Source organism: Ambystoma mexicanum, chromosome 2p (assembly GCF_040938575.1).
Source record: "Ambystoma mexicanum isolate Mex_15411 chromosome 2p, UKY_AmexF1_1, whole genome shotgun sequence".
In the NCBI taxonomy this organism is placed as follows: domain Eukaryota; kingdom Metazoa; phylum Chordata; class Amphibia; order Caudata; family Ambystomatidae; genus Ambystoma; species Ambystoma mexicanum.
This window is the reverse complement of record NC_090923.1, coordinates 226,990,418-227,014,824: the sequence shown is the minus strand read 5'-3', so window position 1 is coordinate 227,014,824 and position 24,407 is coordinate 226,990,418. Positions and strand designations below refer to the sequence as shown.

At 47.0% G+C, this 24,407-nt stretch overlaps 1 protein-coding gene across 7 annotated transcripts in view; it reads left to right on the top strand.

Moving 5' to 3' along the window:
• ITPR1 (inositol 1,4,5-trisphosphate receptor type 1) overlaps positions 1 to 24,407 on the top strand; it is a 3,145,915-nt gene that overhangs the window by 2,697,786 nt on the left and 423,722 nt on the right. For all 7 annotated transcript variants that reach the window (XM_069643506.1, XM_069643503.1, XM_069643505.1 and 4 more), the window contains 3 exons: positions 12,074 to 12,238; positions 12,991 to 13,186; positions 21,600 to 21,692. In XM_069643506.1, the coding sequence (XP_069499607.1) occupies positions 12,074 to 12,238; positions 12,991 to 13,186; positions 21,600 to 21,692 (454 nt within the window). The remainder of the gene's footprint in view (positions 1 to 12,073; positions 12,239 to 12,990; positions 13,187 to 21,599; positions 21,693 to 24,407) is intronic.

Sequence of the window (24,407 nt, the reverse complement as noted above, 5' to 3'; positions counted from 1 at the left end):
CCCCTCCCGCACAATTTTTTGTTGCCTGCGGGGTGGGCACCTTTGGTTGATCTGTCCATCCAGATATAGAAGTGGCCATGCTTCATGGCGTCTGGCTGCTTGCGGTGCACATCCCGGGCCAGCTGAATGTCACAGGGGATGCCCTCAGCCGGCGGACAGTGGTCAGCTACGAGTGGGAGTTGAAGGCGGAGATCCTCTCATGGATTTTCTTGCGTTGGGGCACACCAGAGGTAGACCTCTTCGCTACGGCTGAGAACAAGAAGCTTCCTCAGTATGCCTCCAGATGGGGGCTGGGAGCCTCCTCTCTGGGGGATTCTCTCGAGATTCCATGGCACAACATGAGAGCTTACGCCTTCCCGCCTCTGCCTCTAGTTCATTGAGCAATTGGGAAGCTTAAGAACTCTGTGAACTGTTCCCTTCTGCTCATGGCCCCGTGGTGGCCGGCCAGTTTTTGGTTCTCAGAACTGCAACACCTGTCGGTGTTTCTGCTGATCAGGTTACTAGTTACCCCAGATCTTCTCATCAAGGGGAACAGCAGATGTTGCACCCCTCCCCACAATCGCTTAGGTTGGCGGCATGGTGCCTGAGTTCAAGTCTTAGAGCTTTTTAACTTGTCTACGGATAACATGCGTATTATCCAGGCAGCCAGGGAACCCTCAACCAGATCCCAATACAGGAGTAAATGGCTCAGGTTCTGTCGTTGGTGTTTGGAAAAGCAGTTGGATCCAAGGGTGGCTACGATTGACAAGGTGCTGTCCTTTGTGTCCTCCCTAGCAGAGTCGGGTGTTTACGTTCTGTCATGCAGAACTTACCTTTCAGCGGTTTCCGCTTATCTTGCTATAGACCAATGCTCTTATTCTCTGAGTAACCCAGTGGTTAAGAGGCAATTTGCAGGCTTGACACTCCTCTACCCACCGGTTCGTAGTCCGCACCCGTCCTGGGACCTAAATGTAGTCCTGACAGTGCTGTACCATAAACCCTTTGAGCCAATGACTACAGTTGACCTCAAGTACGTGTCCTGGGAAGTGTCCTTTCTGGTAGCCGTTACGTCAGCGAGGAGAGTGAGTGAGCTCCAGGCATTGCCGGTGGAGCACCCTTTCTTGGTCTTTCACAAGGACAAGGTAGTCCTTCGGACGAACCCAGCTTTCCTACCAAAGGTAGTGACCGAATTCCATCTGAATCAGTTGAATACCCTTCCGGTCTTTTTTCCGAACCCTGCATCGGAGGCAGAAAGGGTTCTACACTGCCTGGATGTCCGAAGAGTTCTTGGGTTCTACCTGGACAGGACTTCCGAGCTTCGGAGCTCTTCCCAACTGTTTGTGACCTTCGGTAAGCCTCAGGGCAGGCCGGCGTCTAAGGCATCTATTTCCAGATGGATTACCGCCTGTATCACGGAATCTTTCCCCGTCCAAAAGCTGAAACCTCCTAAAGGTATCCATGCACACCAGGTGCGAGGCAAGGCAGCCGCGGTTGCTTTTCAGAAGTATGTTCCCTGGGAGTCCATCGCTAAAGCGGCTACTTGGGTCTCCCCATCTGCTTTCTGTAAGCATTACTGCCACGGTATGAGCTCTAGAGCTGATGCTCAGTTCGGCCAGGCTGTGCTGAAGAACCTTTTTCAGTAAGGGGTATTTCCTTCCACCCATAGTTCCTGTAAGGAGTGCTTGCGAATCTCCCATAAGTATGGAGGAAAGGGCAGGTTACTCACCGTAGTTACCACCTTACTCCTAGTCCATAGTCCCGTTTCCTCCATACGCCCGCCCGCCGTCCCCTCTAATAAGGTTCCTCTGTTATTGCTAATGGGTCTTTGACCCTGCGATAGAAAAGGACTGATGGGCGATGCCTGGGGCGGAGCCAAGGTGGGCGGGGATAGGGCCGCGTGCCAGGCCCCGCGCAGGAAAGAGAGGAGGGACACATTTTTGAAAAAAAATGTGGATGCTTTTTACAAAGTGCTCTGGTCCCGTCCCACAGGATGGAGAGATGTCCCATAAGTATGGAGGAAAGGGGACTATGGACTAGGAGTAAGGTGGTCACTACGGTGAGTAACCTGGTAAATCCACGTACTTGTGGGTGTAAAGTTCACCATATATCTGAGAGTTTAAATGCTTGCAACAATGTGCATAGGGCTTTGGCAGGAGGGACAGGATGCCTACATTTGTCATCCAATCTGTCCAATTTAGGGTTGAGCGTGCAATTAAAGTCCCATCACCATATCAATGTGCCATCCCTGTGTGGACTTACTAGTGGGTATAACGTGCAGAAATAAGCGCAGTCTCTTGGTTTGGTGCGTATGTGTTGTTAATACAAGATACTCTGTGCTCAACCCGATCTCGCAATATGAACACTCTGCCCTCTTTATCTTGGAAAGTCCCGAGCACCCTCAAAGGTACCGACGGTGGCACCCATATTATTACACCCCTAGCAAGAGCCGAGTATGACAAGCCCACCGTCGTGCCTCTCCATTTTTTAGCAAGAGCAATCTGTTTCTCTCTCGTGAGGTGTGTTTCTTGCAAAAGCGCAATGTCAATTTTCTGACGCCTTCACTAGGTCATAATCCTGTTACCTTTAATGTAACTACTGAGGCCTCTAACATTCCAGGATACAATTCAAAGTTCCCCCATCACACTTAAAACTGCATGTACCATCGGTCCAACATTAAAGTTCAGCATATACAGTGTGAATTCATAGGCTAACACCCGTCTAACTAGTCCAATAACCCAGTCCTCCTCCCTCCCAACAATAGCCTAGTTCAATCCCTTGTGCTCATGCCTTCCCACTTCTTGCCCCCACTCCAGTGTCATGTCCTGGTGCGTGGGGCGCAGTAGGTGGATACGTAACCGCTAGTATCCAAGCAAACAAATCCGATCTGAGGTGCAGGACCCTCCTCCGTAGTGCGGGTTTAGCTGAGCACCACAGTGTTGGCTCTTGCATTTAGCAACTCTCGTTTTCTAAGGCTTATAATTACAGACCCCTGCTGCCTTTTAATTTTGTGGTCTTCTGCGTGTAACTTCTCATCGCTGGTCAGACCGGCATCTGCTCCGATTGGCAAATTCTGCGTGTCCATCCACTCACTTGGTCATCCTTACAAACTTTCACCAACCACTATGCCTTGGATATTGAACGGGGAGCTGATACAAGGTTTGGTAGGGCGGTTATACAGAATCTACTTGTTCAAAACATTCTGCCCTCTTCCGTTATCCTTACTGCTCGGGGAGTCTATCCAGATGAGGAATCTGCGGGAGGAAAGCAATCCATTTAAGGAGAAATTACTCACGGTAATGATCTTTCTATGGATCTTCTCCCACAGATTCCTCATAGACCCTCCCACCCACCCCTGCTCAGAAAGTTCTGTGACTTGTCGCTTCTGTCCAATTGAGAAGGCATCTGGTGATGGCTATGGGAAGACGGCTTCTGTCTCATTGTTTAAAAAATATATATATTTTTCAATCATTGTTGTGGGGATCACCCTGAAAGTTTTAACGGCTGATTAGCCTCCTCCTGTGGTTTTCCTTCTGCAGCGTTCAAACGCAGGGTGGGGGGGGTGGAGGAACTGAAAAATTGGGCGCAGCGACGTGCTATATATACACAACGCCTGATGTCACTTCCGGAGCTGACGATCGAGAGCTGGTAATACGGATCGACGGCCGAGTCGAGGTCCACTTCGCACCCTAGCGAAAGGTTTCCGAGCAGCAGAGCTTGGATGATGGAGATCTATCAAGATGAGGAATCGGAAGGAGAAGAATCCATAGAAAGATAATTACGGTGAGTAATTTTGCGGTCTATGGATTCTTCTCCCACAGATTCATCATCTGGCTCCCAACCTTCCCCACGTTGAAGGCCATGATCTCAATTGCATTCTGCGGTCACGCCTCTATGTGCTGATGACGTGAGCTCAAGAGTACTATGTTGGAACAGCGTCAATTGGTTGCCTGTCTGTCCTGTCTCATTTGGCTTCATTCCGAAAGATTGAAGAAAAAAAAGGTAAGCAAGCATTTAGTTGTTTGCGGATTGTTGTCTGTTTAGATTTCCTTTCCATGTTACTGCATGGTCCGTATCGGAGGCTGAGCCTAGGGTGCGGGGGATCGGAGGTGAGTGGGGGACGGAGGCAAGCGACGTAGTGCATTCCTTTAATACAGCGATCGATGCCACGTCCATTGTCGCAGAGTGGGTCGGCCATATACGAGGGAGTCGACTATGATATCGAATGGCATTACGCCTCCTGTCAAATTCTTCAGAGCCGCTGACGCTGCATATCAAGATTAGGAATCTGTGGGAGAAAAATCCATGGAAAGAACATTACTGGTAAGTAATTTCTCCTTCAGCACTGATGGATTGATATAGGCAGGAGGATATTGGGATTATTGTAATTGACGTTTACAAAAAATAGATTTGAATTAAATACATTCATTTTGAGGTAATTTACTGTGACATTGATTGGATCAGAGTACTTGCAGATATTAGTACCCTAGTTCCACCAATTGTAGGACTCGGGTGACCCATCTCCTTCCTCCTTTCCAAGACCCTGGGGATTAATCCCTCCACCCAGAGAAGTGTTTTGGGAGAACTCAAGTCAGTTTTTGTGTTGCCGGTGCTGATGAGGCTGTAGAAGGCTGCTCCTTTAATGCCCCTCTAACCCTGCCAGGCGTGCATGGTTTCTTTGCCCATGCTTGGCCTGTGGCAGCTACATCCACCTCACAAAAGGGGGTACAGTGCCCCCCTTGAAATGAAGGAATGTGCCTGCTCGGCTGACTGCTGTACTGCCAAACCCCCCTGTGGCTTTGCTGCCAGTTTAGAGTCCTTAAACTTTTCAGAGGCTTATCCACGTTCAGACCAAACAGGTGCTCGTTCATGAATAGCCATGTTGCAATTTCACCTTGACATTCAATGAGAAGCCTGTTCCTCATAGGTACAAGGTTCGGCAGTGGTGCCCACCAACCTCCTGACGGTCTACTGCATCAATGCCAGCATGGAGGGCTACACTCTCTCCTTACCATCCTTGATGTCTAGAAAGCCGTCCCTTACCGTCCTCTGGGAAATGGTGCGCTTCCGCCGAGAGGGTCTTCGAGGTCTTCCAGGGGATATGGGAATATTTGGCAAAGGCACAGTTAATGTTTGATTGCCTTTTAGCGCCTTACTTCTCAAGTTGAAAAACATGGCTAGGGTGTCTGTCAACTCTCTGTTGTTATGGAGATTTGCTGTCTCGGTCGAAGGCCTCAAGATCACTATTGCGGCTTGAACCCCCAATCCTTCAGGCCTTGGTTGTGCCTTGAAGTGAAGATCACCTCTTGCCGACTTGTATCATTTCGAGCGTGCATCGTCGACTGCCAGCATTGAGCATGGTCGGTGCCATAACTGCATGGCTGGGCCTGCTATGGCCGCATTAAATGGTATGGCTCTTTCTAATTCGTACTGCTGAAGCCACTTAGATGGGGTGTGTAGTGCAGATCCTCCACCAGCTCGAGTAAATCTGCTGGGTGGTCATGAAATCTGGCCGGCGCTACACATCTGTTGGTAACAAGGGCTCCATCCCAAATGGAATTGGGTCCCTATCCTCGTCGAATATCGTCCCCAAGGACTGAGTCTGACCAGGAATCGGCGCAAAGCCTCGGTCCAGTGTTTCTGACTCAACGTCAGGGAAGGGGGACCTCGAAGTGGACGGATGCAGATTCCACAGGAGTTCCCTTTGCTTTGTTTGAGCTCAACGGCGTTGGACCTTGCTTTGCTACCTCTGTGCCAGACAAACAAGGCACGGTTGGTGCCGTAAGCGCCATTGAGGCCGGAGCCGTACATGCTGCGGGTTTCGTGAAAATCTGCATCATTTGTGTTTTTAATTCCTCCACTCCTCCCCTAAACCATCTATGTAGGATAGAGATTACCCAGTTCACCTAACTAGTGCAAGTTGTTGCCAGTGTCTTTGTTTCTTTTTATAGCAGGAGGAAGAGTGGTCGGACTCACTGCGCCTTTGCAACCGTTTTATTTAGTTATTTTTACTGTTCCTACTCTCCCTGTCAAGGCTAAGCCCCAGGGCGACTTAGCAACCTAGTCAGCGATTTCTATTTGGGCCTTCCTATCGCAAGCTTTGCTAAGCGTTCTCTTATGACCTTTGTGCTCATCAACTGATCGAAACTACATTGCTTGGTATCATGTTCCACTCCCAGGAACCACATGCAGATATTGTGTGGGTCTGTGAAGGACATCTTAGAGTTGCAGTCTCTGCAGCATTTGAATCCCAACAGCGTAGACCCGATATGCAGTCAAAATTGAAAGATTTCAACCAGTGTTTCCAACAGCGTGCTGAGCGCATGGAAAAAAGGAACATAGGTAGGGGTGTGAATGCCTTAAGTGGCGCGTTTTAGGAAAGATGTCCCTTAGGTACGAATTCTCCCTCCATTTGTGAACTCCCCAAACCTTTTGCTTTTGTATGGCTTACCTAATTTGACTTTTTCCAGTGGTGCACAACCTTTATCTGCACTCCTGTGGGCTTTCGCGAATTTGTTATGGGGAAACTGACACGTCCTTCAGGCGATCAGTACTGGGAAACAGTTTCCCTTCATCTTCGATTATGTTGCCATTCCTTGGTAACTTGTTATCTATGTGCCAAGTACCTTACGGTACCATGCATAGGGGTCCTTTTGTTTTATGGCCCTAGCCACCCTCTAAGGATTTTCTTGAGTTTGTAAAAGTATGCCTAGGATGAACTGGTGGCAACAGTTTACTTTTAAAGTATTTTTATGGTTTTTATGGACTATTCCGCGTTTACCACAAGACTGTGGCCAGTGCCGAAAATGACCATACCACAAACTCCTTTGTTCTGTCCTTTGGCTATTTTGTCAATTTGCCTTTCCCCAGGTCGAGAGACCCAGGTATTCCTTATTTGGGCATGCAGCCTCCCGCGAAAACTGCATCTTTTACGGTTTCCTGCATGTCGTGTGCTAGTGCCCAGGAAGAGGGTTATTGATATTGATATTTTAGTTGTATCACACTTATACACAAGTGTTTCAGAGCATGACAAGGCAAGGGAGGGTAACAAGGGAGAACAATAACAACAATCTTACTCGGCTCAGTGACATTGAGAACGCGCATGAGTGGGAAGAATTGGAAAGTGCTGTTCGTTCAAGCAATGGAAAAACAAAAACAGTGGTAGTGCAGCCATTAAGTGGCAAGTGCTAAGTTTAAGGCACAGACGGGGTGTCTGATAAGTGCAGAAAAAAGGGGGGGACTGTAGATACATACCCAAGTGTAAGGGTTGCCAGGAGGCAGTGCGGTGCGTGGCATAGTGAGCAAGTGCCTGGGATGAGGACAAAGGGGATGTTAGAGTCAAGATTAGAGAGCAGATCTTCACGGATGTTCAGTAGAGTGGTTTCTGTGTTTCTGGAAGCCCTAAAGACAGACTGATGGTCGTAGAGACGACCAACCGAATCGGAGTGAAGGTTAAGCTGCGAGATGGGCAGCTTTTCCAGGAGTTTCCCCAGGAGAGGAGTGATGGAGATTGTGTGATAGTTTGCCGGGCAAGAAGGGTCAACTGTGGGTTTCTTGAGAAGAGGGTGCACAAGGGAGTGTTTCAGAAGGGAGGGGGAAGGCTCCCGAGGCAAAGGAGAGGTTGCAGAAATCGTCCAGGACAGGAGCAAGGGTGTAAATGTGGTCCTGAATGGTTTTGGGGGAACAGGAAAGAACCTGTTTTGATGAGACTTTCATAGATCGGACTTGTCTAGAGACCTCGTCAGGGTAGAAAAGAGGAAAGGACGAGAAAGAGGGGGGGGCTGCAGGAGGGCCAGAATTTGCAGAAGACGAAGGGAGACAGGGGGAGGGGCCGAGAGGGTGGACAGGATGTCCTGAGTTTTTGAGATGAAGTGAGAGGCAAGGGCCGTGCAAATGGCTTGGGAGGCGACAGGAGAGGTAGAGACTGCATCAGGGTTGGCCAGCTCCTTGCAGATTTGGAAGAGTTCAGCCGAGTTGTTAGATGCCGCAGAGACACGAGCTTGGATGTGGGACTGTCTGGTCCCAATCCACACCACTGCTGCCAGTATGTCTGGTAGTAGTCATGAATGACTGGAACCACCATGGGCCACGATTGGCCCATGGCTGGCGTGCATGCAAGAGAGCAGATCTTCCATTAGCTATGTGAGATTTGAGCGCAAAACGAATCTTGGATAAGAGAATGGGCTCTGCATCCATTCCAGGTCGAGCCAAGAATTCTTAACGAAAGAGCAGACTCAAGGGACCGCCAGTGACGTACTTGGAAGTTTTGGCACCCTGACTCTGCTGTTGTCTGGTCTGAACCCTGCTGTTGCATCATACCAAGAAGGCCTGCAAGGGTGCTTCGCCCCTTTACAGTAGTGGGAACAACTACCCTCGGCACCTCCTACTTACCCTCGCAAAGAGCCTTTTCGGAAGTGTTCCTGGGCCATCCAATGAACTGGTCAGCTGGAACTCGCAGTTTCCCACAGGAAAGCTGCTGTCCCGAGTTGAGACTCGAAACTTTGGGAATCACCAGCTTGTGGTCCTGGGCCCTCTCCCGGCAAAACTCATTGTCGAACCTCCTCTGGCTCACAAGTTTTTAGATTGCGCCACACCGCAAAGTATTTGTGGTCCTTGTTGCCCCGCTGTGGTGACCGTCGCTAAAAGTGCCTGAAGTTCTGCCCTACTGTGTCCTTAGACATGCTGCACCGGAACTATCTTTCTCCTTTCTTCGAGAGCTGAGTAAAGGCTACTGTCCCACCACGGACGATCGTCCCATCCAGCAGCCGCTGTGAGCTGGAGCGTCCTGAATTTCCTGGGTAAACACCTAAGAGTGAAGTGGACTAGACTGCCGAAGTTTGGTCCGGACTGTGTCGAGGGTCGGTTAGTACTAGCATCACTTACCGGTGGCCATCCTTTTTACACACAATCATCCCTCATTAGATACTCACCATGGCTGGGCTAGCCTAGCCTGCGCTACCCAGCTATTCCAGAACTCCTAATGTCGTTCTGTCCAGGGTAGACCCTCCTCTAGAAATAGGAACTTATTCTTCATCGCCTCAAGACCCTTACTCAGTAGCTACAGCCCCTTGAAGAGAACCCGCTTTTTTCATTTTATGCACAACTGTACTTTGAGCGCTGGGCTCCTCACTTCGTAGGGCTGGATTACATAAATTAGGGATTGTTGATGAAGAACTGCCTAATCTGATATATTTGTTGAACTGACCCCTTTCAGTTGCAGGTTGTGATTATTTTCTCCTCCATCATCAGCCTTAGGCTAATCGCATTATTGTATATATGTTACATAGTGAATAAGTTTTTGTGGTAATAGTTTTCTTGATAACTGTGGTTTAATTGTGTTTTATTCTAAAGGCCTATAATACATGTATTTTTGGTATACAGATTTCTAAGGCTAATCTGTTGAATTTTACTTCCGTCTGCTTGTTGTGGGCTTCTAATCACTCTCACCCCTCCTGAGACTTAGTCTTGACCGCCTGCCAAGCTACTGTAGATCGGTCTGCTTCGTCCAGAAGGTTCCCCTGTTCCACTAAACTAGGGTGGCCTCCTAAACTTCCGCCCACCAGGTCAAAGTTTAGAAATCCATCTTAACAGCGCTGTCGAGGCACCAGGAAGTCGAGACCACGTTGAGTCACACTGCACCCCCTGGCAAAACTTTCTGAGCAGCTGAGGGGATAATCTTTCAAGATGAGGAATCTGTGGGAGGATGCAATCCATAGAAATAACTTGGAAGCCTTTCTCCATCAGTGCAGTTTGCGATGGATTCTGTTTACTACACACTACAAAAAGTAATGGGCAGAAAGCTTTGAATTGATCACTGGGTATTCCCCTGGAGCAGCTTCTGTTCCGACCCTTCTCAGTTTACCTGAGCCTTTACAGAATCAGGCCAACTATATGCACCTAAGTCTTGGTTTTACCCCCAGTGGGAGCATTGCTGCTTAAATTATTGCACAACTCTTGTTGGCTTCATCAGAGCGGTGCAGCTTGATTCCGGTGAACGAGGCTGTTTGCAACTCAGGAGTGGTTACTTTAATCACAGGCTCCAGAGATAACCATTCGGTCACTGTCCAGATGTTTTGGCATTCAACTCCCATGGTAGAAGTTATTCTGTTAAACGGCTTGGATATGTGTCTCCTTGACATTGATAACATCCTGAATGTAATTCAAGCACAAATATGGAAACGCACCTTTGGGTTGTCAAATTAGTTGCCAAATTCTTGTTACTGCCACGGATTGGGCTTCTACTCTTTATCTGCACGCTTCCAATGGAGACAATTAACCACTTACGCACAGATACTTAATCCGCCAAAAAACTTGCTGTATGAAGACCTTTCAAAAGATGCTTCTTGAATCTCATCCTCCGTATATTACTTGGTTTGACACAAGATTGAGAGCATTCTTGGACAATATTAATATTAAGGCACTTGATCTCAGTGCACGTCCTGCGTATGTGGACAAAAAAAGGCTATGAACATGATTGATCTCACACAATTGATGAATTGGGTGGATTTAAGACATACATAGAATACTTCAGATTTCCGAGAAAAAGGACACCAAGACTCAGGTCTTGAGTATGTTTTCCCTGCGAAAAAGCTTGTAGTATGTTCATGAGATTTAAATTTAATCAGTTGCATACTCTTGAGCGCATCATGCATTGGAAACAAGGTAATAACTTAAACACAGTGACCTGTCGTTTCTGCAAACATAGTTCACAAATGGAAACTTTAAAACACCTAGTGATCTATTGTCCCTGCTATGAAAACCAGAGAATGCTACACCTGGGCTAAGTTAACTTGGGTAATACTAGCCTGTCGAGGGAAGGGCTATGGTCAAGATGCATGGGGGGGGAAGGGTCTGATCAATCTATTGTTCTCTCCTTAGTTCGCATGTTGACCTTAATTGATGCTGATTTGACTAGTTCTCCTATATTGGCTTGAATACTGCAATCTTTTATAATCTTGACATATGAAATTTTGAAACAATATATATTGCTATAAGTTAAGTCACAGGAATGAAGGTCTTCTGCTTTATTTATTTTTCGCTTTCCATCAATTTCCTGTCAGGCATCTAGTGCCTTATGCAAGGTGCAACAGTGTCTACATGCCCAATAGTGATAATGAACATGAAAAGGTGTGCCTAAAGTAAATGGGTAGTACTTCACTGTTGGTATTTTGTGTATAGTCTCTACACATTGGGGCTCATACAGTCTCTTATTAATGTGATTATGCATTGATTGCACTTTGTACTCTTCCTTCTTTTAATGATGTTTTTATAAAGAAAGTAGTAACTTATATGGAAAAAGAAAATTCATGCGTACTTTACTTTTAAATTGTTTACTTGTTTGTTATTCTCTTAAATTAGTTTTGTAAAGGTTTTGTGCAAACCAAATACAAATAAAAAAACATTTATCTATGCAGCTCCCATTGGCCCCATACAGCATAGTTCGTGGTAAAAGATCATGTGAGTTGTAACTCAAGCCATCTGGAAGATGACGAGTTAGCTAATCCAGCTAAGGTTTTATGTGCTTCTAAGACCCCCCACACATTGTAATGCTACCTGGAACGCATGTCTGCAAAGAATTAGTGGGGGTGGCTGGGCAGTTTCAAAACACAATCTGTAACATTATGGAGTGATATTCTTGTGCACATATATTTTTTGGTTCTTAACTTTACTGTCCGGTGCTGGCCCTTGACTTCATACCTAGCAATACAAAAGGTTCCATCAGTCCTCTTCCTTCCATTAGCCATGATGGTTGAGGCAAGCATTCCTACATTTCTACGTGTTTAGTGGCTAGCCCTGTGTCTGCTTGATAGTCCACCCAAAGGAATGCCCAAGTGTCTGTATCCTGATTTCCAGTCCCCTGAAGACATTGCTTTTTGTGCCTGCATGCCCTGTTCTTCCTAAAGGTGCACTATACAATTTTGGCATTCTTCATTTTTTTGGAGGCTGGGACCAGAATTGATGCCTTTTACTCTATCATGGTTGTATTCCCCAAAGTGATCTGTACACAGTCTCCAGTTCCTCTTTGAGTTCTGGGTGGCTTTGATTGCCTGGTTGTGTGATTAGTCTAACTGTTTCTGTCTACTTCTTTCCTTTATAGGTTTGTAATAAAATAATTTTTCTGATGAGCTTTGTTGGTAATCGGGGGACCTTCACCAGAGGATACGGCGCAATGATCCTAGACGTGGAGTTCTTATATCATCTCTTGTACTTGTTAATCTGTGCCATGGGTGTCTTTGTCCATGAATTCTTCTACAGTCTGTTGGTAAGTAAACTGGGAGATTACCAAAATCCTCTTCCACGAAGCATTATTACCAATACACTACGGTTAACAATCTGTATACATTTTTTTTTTCCCAGTTCCTTTCCCTTAGTTGGGCTTATCTTTGTGTGCACATACTGCGTTATTTGGTAGCCTTAAAGAATGTAATGGATCTATTTTTTCTATACTCCTGGTTAGGGCCTCACTATCCCTAATATAACTGATGTGGGATTAAGTGCAGTAAACACAGTGCATGTCTTGCCTGTTGTTTTGGCTGTACTACAAGTGACCTTGACAGAGTTTCTTTTGGTGTAGCATTGCGTCAGTGGCGCCTCACCCACTCTCTTCTTAGAACTATTTTCTGTAGTCAATGATAATCAATAACCTTATTCATTTGCAGGTAACGTTGCATGGAGCGAATGGGATGGGACCTTTTTTGTGGACTCTAATCCTTTCTGTGTTAATCTTTGCTTTCTATATCCGTTAGTGGTTTATGGCCTTTGGGATATTGTTGGCTGAAGTCAATCACTGTCTGGTGTTAGTCAGTGAATGGTACCATTTGCAGTGCCTTTCTGCTTCCTAGACCGTTAAGTGGGGCTATGCAGAGCCATCATGGCTTCCAGCGTGGGCCCTCATAACAGTACACTTTGCAGTCTATTGTGGTCTCAGTCCTATAGGTATAGTGATCAATGAAGAACCGGTGGTGCGCTACTTTCCTTTCTTGTGCTATTTAACCCATCATGTCTCCTTTGCAGCTGTTTGACTTGGTGTACAGAGAAGAGACCCTGCTGAATGTGATTAAAAGCGTCACCAGGAATGGACGCTCCATAATCTTAACTGCTGTACTTGCCCTGATTCTGGTCTACCTCTTCTCCATTGTTGGGTATCTCTTCTTTAAAGAAGATTTTATTCTTGAAGTAGACAAGATACCTGATGAAGCGGCATTGCCAGGTAAGCTCTGTCCAAACATCACTAAGACATTGCTGTAGTTCAGCTGAGTCATTGAATGAGGTTGAAAGGGCAATGTTCCTGGGGTGCCATTGCAGTTCACTGACTCCTTGTTCAAATTATTTCAGCTGCACATAAATATTTCATATAGTTAACTTTAAAGGTTCTTTAAGAATATGATTAGCAGCATTTGTCCTGCGGTAAACGTTTTGTTTATTTTCTCGATATTAGGCTTCAAGGGATTTGAGTCATCTGAACAAACTCAAGAGTAAGAGAGTCTGAAATTTGATTGTGCAGGTTGTACATTACCCATAAAAGAGCAATGCTAGCTAGAGGTGCCAAACATTAAGTTGCACAGACTAACTGACCGAATGAGGGAGGACTTACTGTGCCATTTGAATGCTTTCATTGCCAATTAATCAGCACTATATATGCCTGGAAGTTGCCAGAAATTCTAAAGTTTCAACTGCAAAAGTAATAGTAAATATTCTGTAGTTCCAATATTAGGGAAACTGACCCGCTCATTTTTTTATTATTTTTTTAAAATCATTTGGTTTATTTTAAACCTTCCATAATATCACAACATTAAATCAATCAATATCAATAACATTTCTCAAAGGAAATACATAAAACAAGCAGAAGACTTGTTCTCAATCTTCCTAGCATATTTAAAATGAAAATGAAAAGAAGAAAATACATGATAAAAAGATAAATCAATTCACATTTGAATTTCTTCCAAAAATGTCATGACTGGGAAGATGAGGGAATACTGCTCTCCCACCAAGAACATATTCCACCATTCTTCGACAGTCAAGGACTGTAAATTGTGGCTATTTATTTGCTCCACGGTATTTCTTTCTGAAAACCTTTAATGCCAAACAGTCAAGTACCAGGTGTTTAGATGATTCAATTAAGCCAAATCTACAATTAGCTTCAGATTTATTAATCTGGTATTTTAATGCAAGGACTAATCTTGTAGGCAAAATATTTAAGCAAAATCGCATAAATTAATCCCTCAATCGAGTGCATGGGAATTTCCTCAAATACACAATGTAAGTTGATTGACTGAATGACATTCGTGAGGAAGATTTCGAGATCATTTATAGCTTGTTTCTTTTTTTTATATCAATCCAATCCTGAATCAGTATCCTTTTCTTAACCTTCTCAGGATTTGATTTTGAAAACTCAATTGGAATATTCAGGCTATTCAAACAAAGTACACATTTATATTTCATCATAGAGATTGATACATCTTCCATCACACACTTACGAAAAAAACTGAACTGAAGGTCTTTCAAAGCATTATCAACTGCAGTGATTGAAGGACTAGTTCATACCTTATTACAACCACTGGGAGACTTGTTGGAAGATGCAGTATTCAATACCAGAATAAAGCTTCCAAAACATATCATGTTTCCATGGGCAGGTTCAAGGCAGTTTCAGCTCTATGTCAATATTGGGATCACCTTTTTCTTATAAAAGGTGATTATTGGGCATATGGTGAAACTGCCAAATTTGTTTATGTGAACATAGCCCTTGTGATGCCAAATGTTTCACTTTCACTCTGAGTGTCTGTTCCAATTCATGTTCCTTAACACTACAGTTGATGGACACTCCCAAATATTTTAATGTATACTTGCTCCAAAATTGTCTGCCACATTCCATTTAAATTGCTTCTTGGCCCTCCCATAAGACCAACCAAAGCACATTACATTTGTTTTTTTTACATTGATTTTTAGGTTGTTCTCCTTTACATCAGATTCCAATTTTATTGGCCTACGCCGGAGTCCAATAGGGATCTGATAAAGTATGACTAAATCGTCTGCATATATAATCCAGGATACCACTTGGTCGTGTATTCTTGGTGGGTAGGTCACAATATCCCTCTGATTATCACACAGGTCCGATAAGTATAGATAAAATAGTGCTGCCCCGCTCTATAATTGAAACCATCTCGTTTTTTTTAACCACTTTATTTATTAATCGAAGGTATAAAAAAACAATGCAGTGTTATTTTATTCCCTGATAGAGCCTTATTGACTGGTAAGGAATTTCGCATCACCTGCCTTCTTGCTCTTCAGGGTGAAATTTGTCCATAAACCTTCAAGTGTTTTCTGGTTTACCCCTCCCTTCCCTCCCTCCTCCCCCCACTAACCCCTCTATTTCTTCAACATTCAAACACAAACTTGGGATGTAGAGCTCTAACTGAGTAAAGTTTTCGTAGGCATTTGAGTCTTGGTTGTTACAGAGTAGTGGTTCATATAACATGCATATTCCTGAGGAGTCGTGGCTTGAAATAATGGGCTTCTCTGTCCTTTACTAGGTCATGGAAGGGCGACCATATAGTTAGTAATCGTAGGTATTTTCCAGAGTTGAGGGCGCATATCTTCTCCATGGCCATTACATTCCAGATCTTGACCCACCACCAGGCAGTTTGTGGTTCTATCTCGTTCTTCCAGTTATGTGCTAGGGACATTCTCGCAGTCGATAGCAGGTGAGTGATTAAGGAGACTCTGGGCCCTGACATTGCGTATATCCCTTTTATGGGCACTCACAGCAGTATAGTTTCTGGGGACATTGGCAGTTTCACCCCTGTAATTTCTCTGATATGGCCTAATATTTCTTTCCAAAAAGTGTTCGCTTTGGGGCATGTCCACCACATGTGGATTAGATCACCTCTCTCTCTGCATTCCCTCCAACAATTGGGTGAGTCGGACTTGTTGATTTTGTGTATCCGGTAGCATAATTTATATTCCGATTCTTTAATTGTGGTGCATCTGGAGGTACCATGTGCTCTTGTCCAGATTTGGTTCCATTCTTGCTCGGTTATGGGTTCGTCTAGATCTTTGTTCCATCCTTCTTTATATGGGAGCACATCTTCTGATTGTGCATTCGAGAGTAGTCTGTAAAATCTGGTCACTCCCTTTGACGTGGGCCCTCCTGTAGGGTCAGTTCCAGGCCTGATGGTGTCCTTGTGCCCGCCTGCCCCACTGCTGGGTGAGTTATCCAATGCCTAATCTGTGTGTATCTGTATCGTTCTTTTTCTTCTAGGTCGAATTTCTGCTGGCATTCTGTGAAAAGCAGTGGGGTGCCATTGTTGTATAAGTCTTGCAGGGTCAGTTTATCTGCGCCGCCCATCCTTCCCAGAACTTCTTTTGTAGGCCCAGTGAGAACTCTGGATTATGCATTAGTGAAGTGTTGGGGCCTAGCGCTCATGAGATTACCTTCTTTTTCCGGGCTTTGTCCATGTTGAGGAGGGACCATTTGGTTGCTTCCAGTAGTGGTACCCCTTTCTCTCGGTCCCCAGTTTTCAGGTTTATTAGAGCTTTTAGGGGGGTGACGTGGCCACTTGCTCGATTTGACACCAGCCTTTGTGATTTTCGGGGTTTGCCCACCTTAACATGGGGGCTAGCTGAGCTGCAAGTATGTATCCCTTCACATCCGGTACTCCTACGCCTCCAAAAAGTGGTGGGTGCAGCATAATGTGTTTCTGGATCCTTGCTTGCTTCCCTTGCCAAATGAACTTGAGTATCGCGTTTTGTAGTTCTTTGATCTTGGCCGGGGTAATAGACAACGGAATGGCTCCCACCACGTAGAGGAGTCGGAGGAGGATAGTCATTTTTACTGCCGGCATTCGAACGAACCACGACAACTCCTGATTTTCCCATCTGTGCATATCTTCCTGTAATTGTTTCCATAGGGGGTCTATATTCATTTTGTGTAATTTGTTTGGATCGCGCGTTAGGCGGATCCCCAGATATTCCAGTGAGTCCTTTACCCATGGCACAGGGCAGTTCTTCTCCAGCTTCCTGATCACTTCCCTTTTCTCTGTGATATTAATTGCTTTGGATTTTGGGAAGTTAATAGCAAATCCGGAGACCTCTCGGAATTCTTGTAGTTGTAACATTGCTCGGGACATCGTTATTTCCTGGTCTTTCATGAAGAGCATGATGTCATCGACATAAAGTGTGATTTTGTGGGTCTGTCAAAATTTTGGTCCCCTGATTTCTGCATCTTGTCTAAAGCGCATGGCTCCATTGCCATTGCAAATATCAGTGGGGAGAGTGGGCATCCTTGTCGTGTACCACTGCAGACTTTAACATACTCCGTGCTTTGGCCATTGATCGTGAAGCTGGTCGACGGGATTTGGTAGTTTGCTAGTACCATTTTTTTGAACTCTGGTCCACAGCCGAAGCCCTCCAACACCATTTCCAGATAATGCCAGTCCATACTGGCGAATGCTCGTATTGCGTCCAGGGCGGCCACCACTGCTTGTTGTGTCCATCTCCCCGCATCCATTACATCTATTGCTCTTCTTACATTGTCTTGAGTGTGTCGGCCTGTGATAAACCCAGCTTGGTTGTCATGGATTATGTTCGGAAGGACCCTCATCAGTCTTGTTGCCAGGATTTTTGTATATAACTTTGCGTCAGTGTTTAATAATGCGATAGGCTGATAGCTGGAGTACTCGTGGCGGGCTTTCCCTGGTTTAAGATGAAATATGGTCGTGGACCGTCCCATGTCCGGTGTCTCTCGCACCTCTTCTCTGATTGTATTGAAGAGCCTCGTCAGTGGGCCTAAAAGTTGGGTACGGAAGGTTTTATAGTAGCTGTTGCTGAATCCGTCTGGGCCGGGAGCTTTCCTCGTCGGTAGTGCTGAGATTGCAACGCTGATCTCCTGTGCTGTGATCGGGATTCCTAGGTTCAGCCTTTCTTGTTCCGCGATCTGTGGCAGGGGAGTTGAGCAGGTATATGAGAGTTGTTTCTCCCGATCCAGGCTCTCTCTGCATAGGAGGGCCTTGTGGAATTCCAACATTATTTCTAGTTTCTTTTGTTCCACTGTGTGTGGTTTGCCGTGCTTGTCGTGTAGTTGCGTGATGTAGTTTCGGGCCTTCCGTTTTCTTAGTTTAGCAGCGAGGAATCTATTTGCCTTGCCCCCGTGTGTGTAATAGGACTGCTTTGCGTTTAATAGTGTCTGGGCCACTTGCCCTGCCATGTGGTTCTCAAGTTGAGCTCAGGTCTTCCTGAGTTCGTGTAGGGACTTCCTTGTTTGCTGGGCTTGTTTCACTCCTTTTTCTAGTTATGTTACGAGGTTTCTGTTCCTGTATTATGTTGCTGCTTGCGATATGAATTCCCCTCTAATCAGCACTTTCCCTGCCTCCCATATTCCCCCCAGCTCACTGCCCCGTTGTCATTTTCTTTAAAATAGTTATTAATGGAGCTTTCCATATGGGCTGTTAAACGCTTTATCTTTCAGGAGGAGTTCATTTAGTTTCCAGGGAGGATTCTGCTTCCGCGCTCATGTGCCCCAGTCCACCCCCACCATAACTGGGGCGTGCTCCAAACAGCATTCCACCCCTATTTCTACCTTCGTTATCTGGGGGATTAGTGTTGCCGATACCAGGATCATATCTATTCTGGAATAGCCCAGGTGAACCCAGGTGATGGGTATACTCTCTGATTCCTTCGTGGAAGAAGTCTCTATGACCCCCAGCTCTCTAAAGAGGCGCCCTAGTGCCTGCCGATTCTTTTTGTCCGCTGCTGGGGGGGGAGAGAGTTTTATCTAGTGTTGGGTCCATGGCACAGTTAAAGTCCCCGCCTATTATCAATTGGCCCTCGCACCAGCTGCCCAGTTGGTTTAGCAGTTCCGAGAGGAATACATCCTGCCTTTCGTTGTGGGCATAGATGGCCAGGATTGTGTACACGCAGCCCTTTATTGTCCCTTTGACCCCGAGGTATATACCTCCGCTGTCCCTGCAGAGTTGTAGTTTATTGAATTCTAGGTCTCGCCCTATCAAGATAGCTACCCCCCTCTTTATCCCCCCGCTAGAGGAATACTATTGTTGAGGGCTCTATGGGCCATCCTCTTCTCATCTTTCGTGAGGAGGTGGGCCTCCTGTAGGATCCCAATTGATGCCTTCATAGCTCTTAACCTCTCCAGTATAGCTCTACGCTTTGTCGGGGAGTTCAGCCCCTGTGTATTCAGGGTGATTACGTTAGACTCCGCCATCTTTTATCTGTGAAGAGTTGTCCCCCCCTGTGGTCCGCGCTTGGGTTGCCTTGTTGTCCCCCTCATCTACTTTGTGCCATTTTCTTCTACTCTGATTCTTTCGGTAGTAGTTTGTTCTGCCTTTCGTGACTGTACTCCCTCTGTCCTGCTCCCCTCCCTTCCTTCCCTCCCTTCTTTCCCTCCCTCCCCCTTCCCCCCTTCCTTTGCAGCCCCTGTGACTGGGATTTCTCAGGATACCCCCTTCCGGTAAATTAGGGCTTAGGGTCACTGTATGGGGCATTACTTCCGAGAGGTCTCTGAGAGCCCTGACTTAATTTGTATTCCAAGATTCGGTACCTCCCTGCTCCGCCTTTGCATGGCCTGTAAGTGTGCGTGTATTCTTTTATGGTGTTGTTATAGGTTTCTTCAACAGGAGTCCTGTGTGTGTCCTGGGCGATCAACATTGGGCTTCCTGTCGTGGTGAAGCATTAGCTGGTCTCCTATGGTGTGGGTCTGTCCTGGGTCTACTCCTCCGTGTTGTGGACCACTCCCATGGGTTGGCTTCGGTGGGCTGTTTGTTATGGGCCCAGCCATTTTCTTCTAGATTTTGATTCTCCTCCACTCCCATCAGTGTGAGGCCCTCATCACACGTGCTGATTTTCCTCTGTCGCCCCTCCCAACTAAATGTAAGGCCGAAGGGGTACGACCAGTCATAGGGGATTTGTTTGTCACGCAAAATTTTTGTCACTGGGCGCAATAAGCGTCATTTGTGTAGGGTAGAGAACGCCAGGTCCTGGAACAGCTGGATCGGGTTCCCATTAATTGTCAGATCGGTGGATGATCTGGCTGCTCTCAGGATCTTTTCCTTCATGGCATAGGAAGTTAGCGCCACCAGCACATCTCTGGGGCGAGCTCCAGGTTCTGTTCTTCTGGGCCTGACGCGGTGGACCCTGTCAAATCTTATTGTCTCCGGCACGGTGTCTAGTAACATATTGCTGAAGGTTTGTTGTAGCGTGTCGCGTCAATCCCGGTCTGGGACCGACACGGATAGGCCCTTAATTCAAATGTTGGATTGACGTGACCCATTTTCAAGATCCTCTGCTTGGAGTTCAAGGTTTTTCGTAGCTTGTGCTAATTGGTCCAGCAGCTGACTGGCTTGTTTGGATTCATCCGATAAGTTGGAGAGGCCACCTTCTATTGTGTCCACTCTCTCTCAGAGCCCAGTGATCTCTTTCCGCACTTCTTGTCTTGAGGTTTTTAGGTCGTCTCGTAGCTGACCAATTTAAGTCTGGAATGCCTGTGTCATTCTAGCCTCCATGCCTCTCAGACATGTTAGCAGGTCCTCCCTGTCTGGGTCTGTTGTGCTTTGGGTTGTGTCTGGCATTGTCTCCGTAGAGTATTGTGGTGGCAGTGGTGTGTTTGTGTCTTGCTCTTGTTGTCGACTCCAGCACCTGGCTAGTTGGCTTTCCTGGTTTTTGGGGGACCCTTTCACTTTTGGAGGTGCGCTTTTGGTCCTGGCGCCAGGCATCTAGATTGATCGCTAGTTTCTTATCTATCTTATGTTCTCTGCCAAATCTGTGCTGGCGCTGTGACAACTGGAGTGGGTATTGGCAGGTTGTAGGATCCGGGGTCGTCTGCTCGCCCTCAGGGATCTGGTTATTCTCTCCCGCTGGCGAGATCGGGGGTATGGGGGTCAGGTGCAGTCGCCCTGTTCGTCTGTGTGGCTATTGTGGCGTGGTAGCCACCCTGTCCAGTGGAGGTGTTCTCAGGTGTCTCACCACTCTATCCTTGAAATTGCTTGCCGATGTATCAAGCTTGGGGCCTGTCTGACATGGTAGTTTGGTCTTTTACTGCCTTAGATCTGCTCCACAGCACAGGCCCCACACTGGCGTCTAGTTGTCCTCTAACACTGTGTAATGGGGTGGCCGCTGTCCTCTACTTGGGGTCTGAGCGTCCGAGTGTGGACCTACCATGCGCCTTATCTTTTACATATCCATATGGGGGTCTGTGTCTTGTGCGCCTTCACGTTTGCCTTGCTGCCCCAGAAACTATCTGTTGTTTACTTGCAACCACATGCAAATGCACGCACTTGGGAGTAGCTGCATGGTCTGTGCTCATCCTATGTGGTACAGCGGGTCAGCATTTACCACAGATATTAATATGTGCAGTGTAGGTTCTGTTTTTTTAAGGTATTTATTATGGTTCTATGGTAACCTCAGTATTGATATTAGATTGTCAAATGTCGTATGGATTTTCCCCAAATAGCGTATCCTACTGTTTTTCATGAGGTGGCTTGCATGGTGTGGCACACACATTATTTACCAGGGATTACTTAATAAATTCTCAGTGCAAGATCTGTTTTGCTTTTGCAACGCATTGTAACCTATTCTGAGTCCTTTTTTTGTTTGTGCACTGGTATGCCCTCCAGAAGCTGGTGGGAGTATGACAGAAGAATTTCTGTACTCTGAGACATGTCGGCCGGGAGCTGGGGAAAACTGCACCTCCACTGGTCCACCCTATGGTGAGAATTGAGAGTACTCTACTTTTCAATGTGATTTTGCAAATGTGGCAAGTGAATGCTCCATAAATATAACTGTGATGGTTGGGCCAATCTGAAAATGTGAAATTTAATTTATATTTTAGTGCTATGAACCAACTGTAATTTCAATATAAGATGCTCATTGTGCAATAATATAAATCTGTACCTGCAAGCTATCCGTTGTAGTGTGCCCCAAGACCCTCTACAGGGGATGATTTCAGCTCTAAATCACATCTCAAGTAAATTAAAGTTATGAATGACCATATCCTTGGCAAAGGGGATCTATATACAATAAATGTTGCTTTCTCCAGCATGGGGTCTGACATGGATTCACGTGCTCATGAATATTCCCCGTCATCAGGCCGGGAATCCTCGTTTAAAGAAAAAACTGTTTCACTTTTGTTTACATACTGTCTTTCTCCTATAAACCAATCACTGAGCTCTGGCTCATACTGCCCCAGCCAATGACTGCCCTGGCCCTAAGCTCCTCCTCTGGCAGTTATCTTCAGATTCTTACTGCATGTCCAAGTGTTGGTAGTCCTCGTGTTTCGCTCTTAGAGCTTTGTGTGCTTTTTGTGCTTTTTTGCTAGGAAAATCCTATTTTTGTTCGATCAAGCCCATGTGTTTTATTGTTTCTTCATCCGACTAACGGTGATCCGTTTTTCTGCATCTTTTATTACCCTCAAGGGCAGAATCACTGAGTGTTTCTTCTTCGAAGTTTCCAAAAGGCCATCGGGCCTACTCCGCACGCCGGACTATGCCGGAGGAGAAGGACGGGGCTTCCCTCTTCAAATTCTGCTCCACTTGCGGTTTGCGGAATGTTTTCATGGGGGACCAGCATTCCCAGTGCCTTTATTGTCGTCATCCGATGCTCAAGGAGGAAGATTGCAAGATCTGTTGTGGCTTTACCAAGCACACTATGAAGGATCGGCCCATCAGTCTGGTGAGGTGCTCAAAGTCAAGGCCCCTGTGCCGTGTGGTTCACAGGGGCATGCCTCCTGTGGATCACGCCAGAGCGGGCTTATAAGTCCTTTGAGAGTGCTCCAAGACAAGGCCAAGCACGGTTCTGCCGGGGTTGCCGCGCAAGCGGGTCTTGCGATGGCCAGGGTGCGTTTGTCGTCTATAGCGGGCTCAGTCTCCAGCCATCGCTCCAGCTCTTTGTCGAAGAGAAAGTCAGCTACCCCGGGGAAGCTACGGGTGAAACCGGAGACGGCCAAGCAACTGGACAAGGTGGCCGATCTGCCCCTGAAGGCCCAGGTGATAACAGGCTAAATCGTCCGCATCTATCGAGCTGGTGGCGGCTCCCCTTTCGAAGGCAAAAGGGGCTGATCCGGTCCAGGATGCCTCTGCGGCGGCCAAGGTGCCTCTTCTTCCCAGGCGGGAGGCTTCGGCCAAACCAGCAGAAAGGACCCTGGAGAAGAGGATGCTGTTCCTTAGCCCGAAGCTGACCGCTCAGGACCGAAAGGGGGTGGGGGGGCTGTAAGAACTCCAAGGTATGGATATTTCTTCTTCTGACGTGGAGGACAAGGGTTCTGTCCGCACCATCCTGGAAGACGTTGGGGACGACGACGGGAACGCTGAGGAGGTAGCTGCCGGAGGCGGGGACGATGACATAGGTGCTGGGCCCAGCGACCCTACTCCCCAGGCACCTCCCAGACATCTGTCGCATGACATTCTCTCACCCCTCCACACGCTGGTGTCGGAGAGGCAGAAGAGGATGCCTACGGCACCACCACCGACGACCCTGGGGCCACCACCGCCAAAGAAAATGAAAAGGCACCCTATGCCTCCGCTCCAGCCGCCGGTGTACTCCCCCACTAGGGATACGGGGACGGACATGGCGACGACAGAGACCGATGCTGACGGTGGCATCTCTCCGCCTCCAAGGGCTTTTCCCCCGCACAAAGTGGGTACCTTCCACTCAATGATCGCCTGCGCATCAGAACTCTTCCAGTTTTCACCAGAGGAAACGAAGGAGGAGGTCTTGCTGTATCAACGGCGGGAGACCAAAAGGAAGACAATTCTGGCGGTGCCTCTCCTGGACGACGTTGAAAAACCCCCCGGCGGATAGAGACCGGCTAGAAAAGAAATACTGGGATCCGGAGTCTGCACCCAAGTGTCTGCAGTCACAGCCATCACCGGACTCGGTGGTCTCAGCAACTGCGTGGAAGAAGTCATCCACCCCGTTGTCCTCATCCTCCGTTACCCCGATCAGTGAGGGAAGAAGTTGGATGCCGTGGGTAGAAAGGGCATCTACTCAGCGATGATGACAGTGTTCGCTCTCGCTATCCTGGCCAGGTACGACCGGGAGTTATGGTACAAGATGGCCCCAATCCTGGATTTCCTCCCCGAGGACAAATGGGTCGAGGCGATGGAAATCCTTCAGGAGGGCAAGATGGCGTCGGACCACGCAATTACAGTGGCCCTGGACATTGCAGACACAGGGTTCTGTCAGATGGGAAACAGGGTTTGCCTCCGTCGTCGTGGCTGGCTGAAGGCAACCAACTTTAGGCAAGAGGTTTAGACGAGGGTCCTTGACATGCCGTTCGACAGAGACAATCTCTTCCGAAAGGCCGTTGATTAATCTCTTCAGGCCATCAAGACCGACACAGAGACGGCCCGTACCCTGGGCACGCTGCAACAGCCCTGTCCGTCTTTTCGTTCCTCAGGCACGAAGTCAGCAAATCTTCGAAGGGT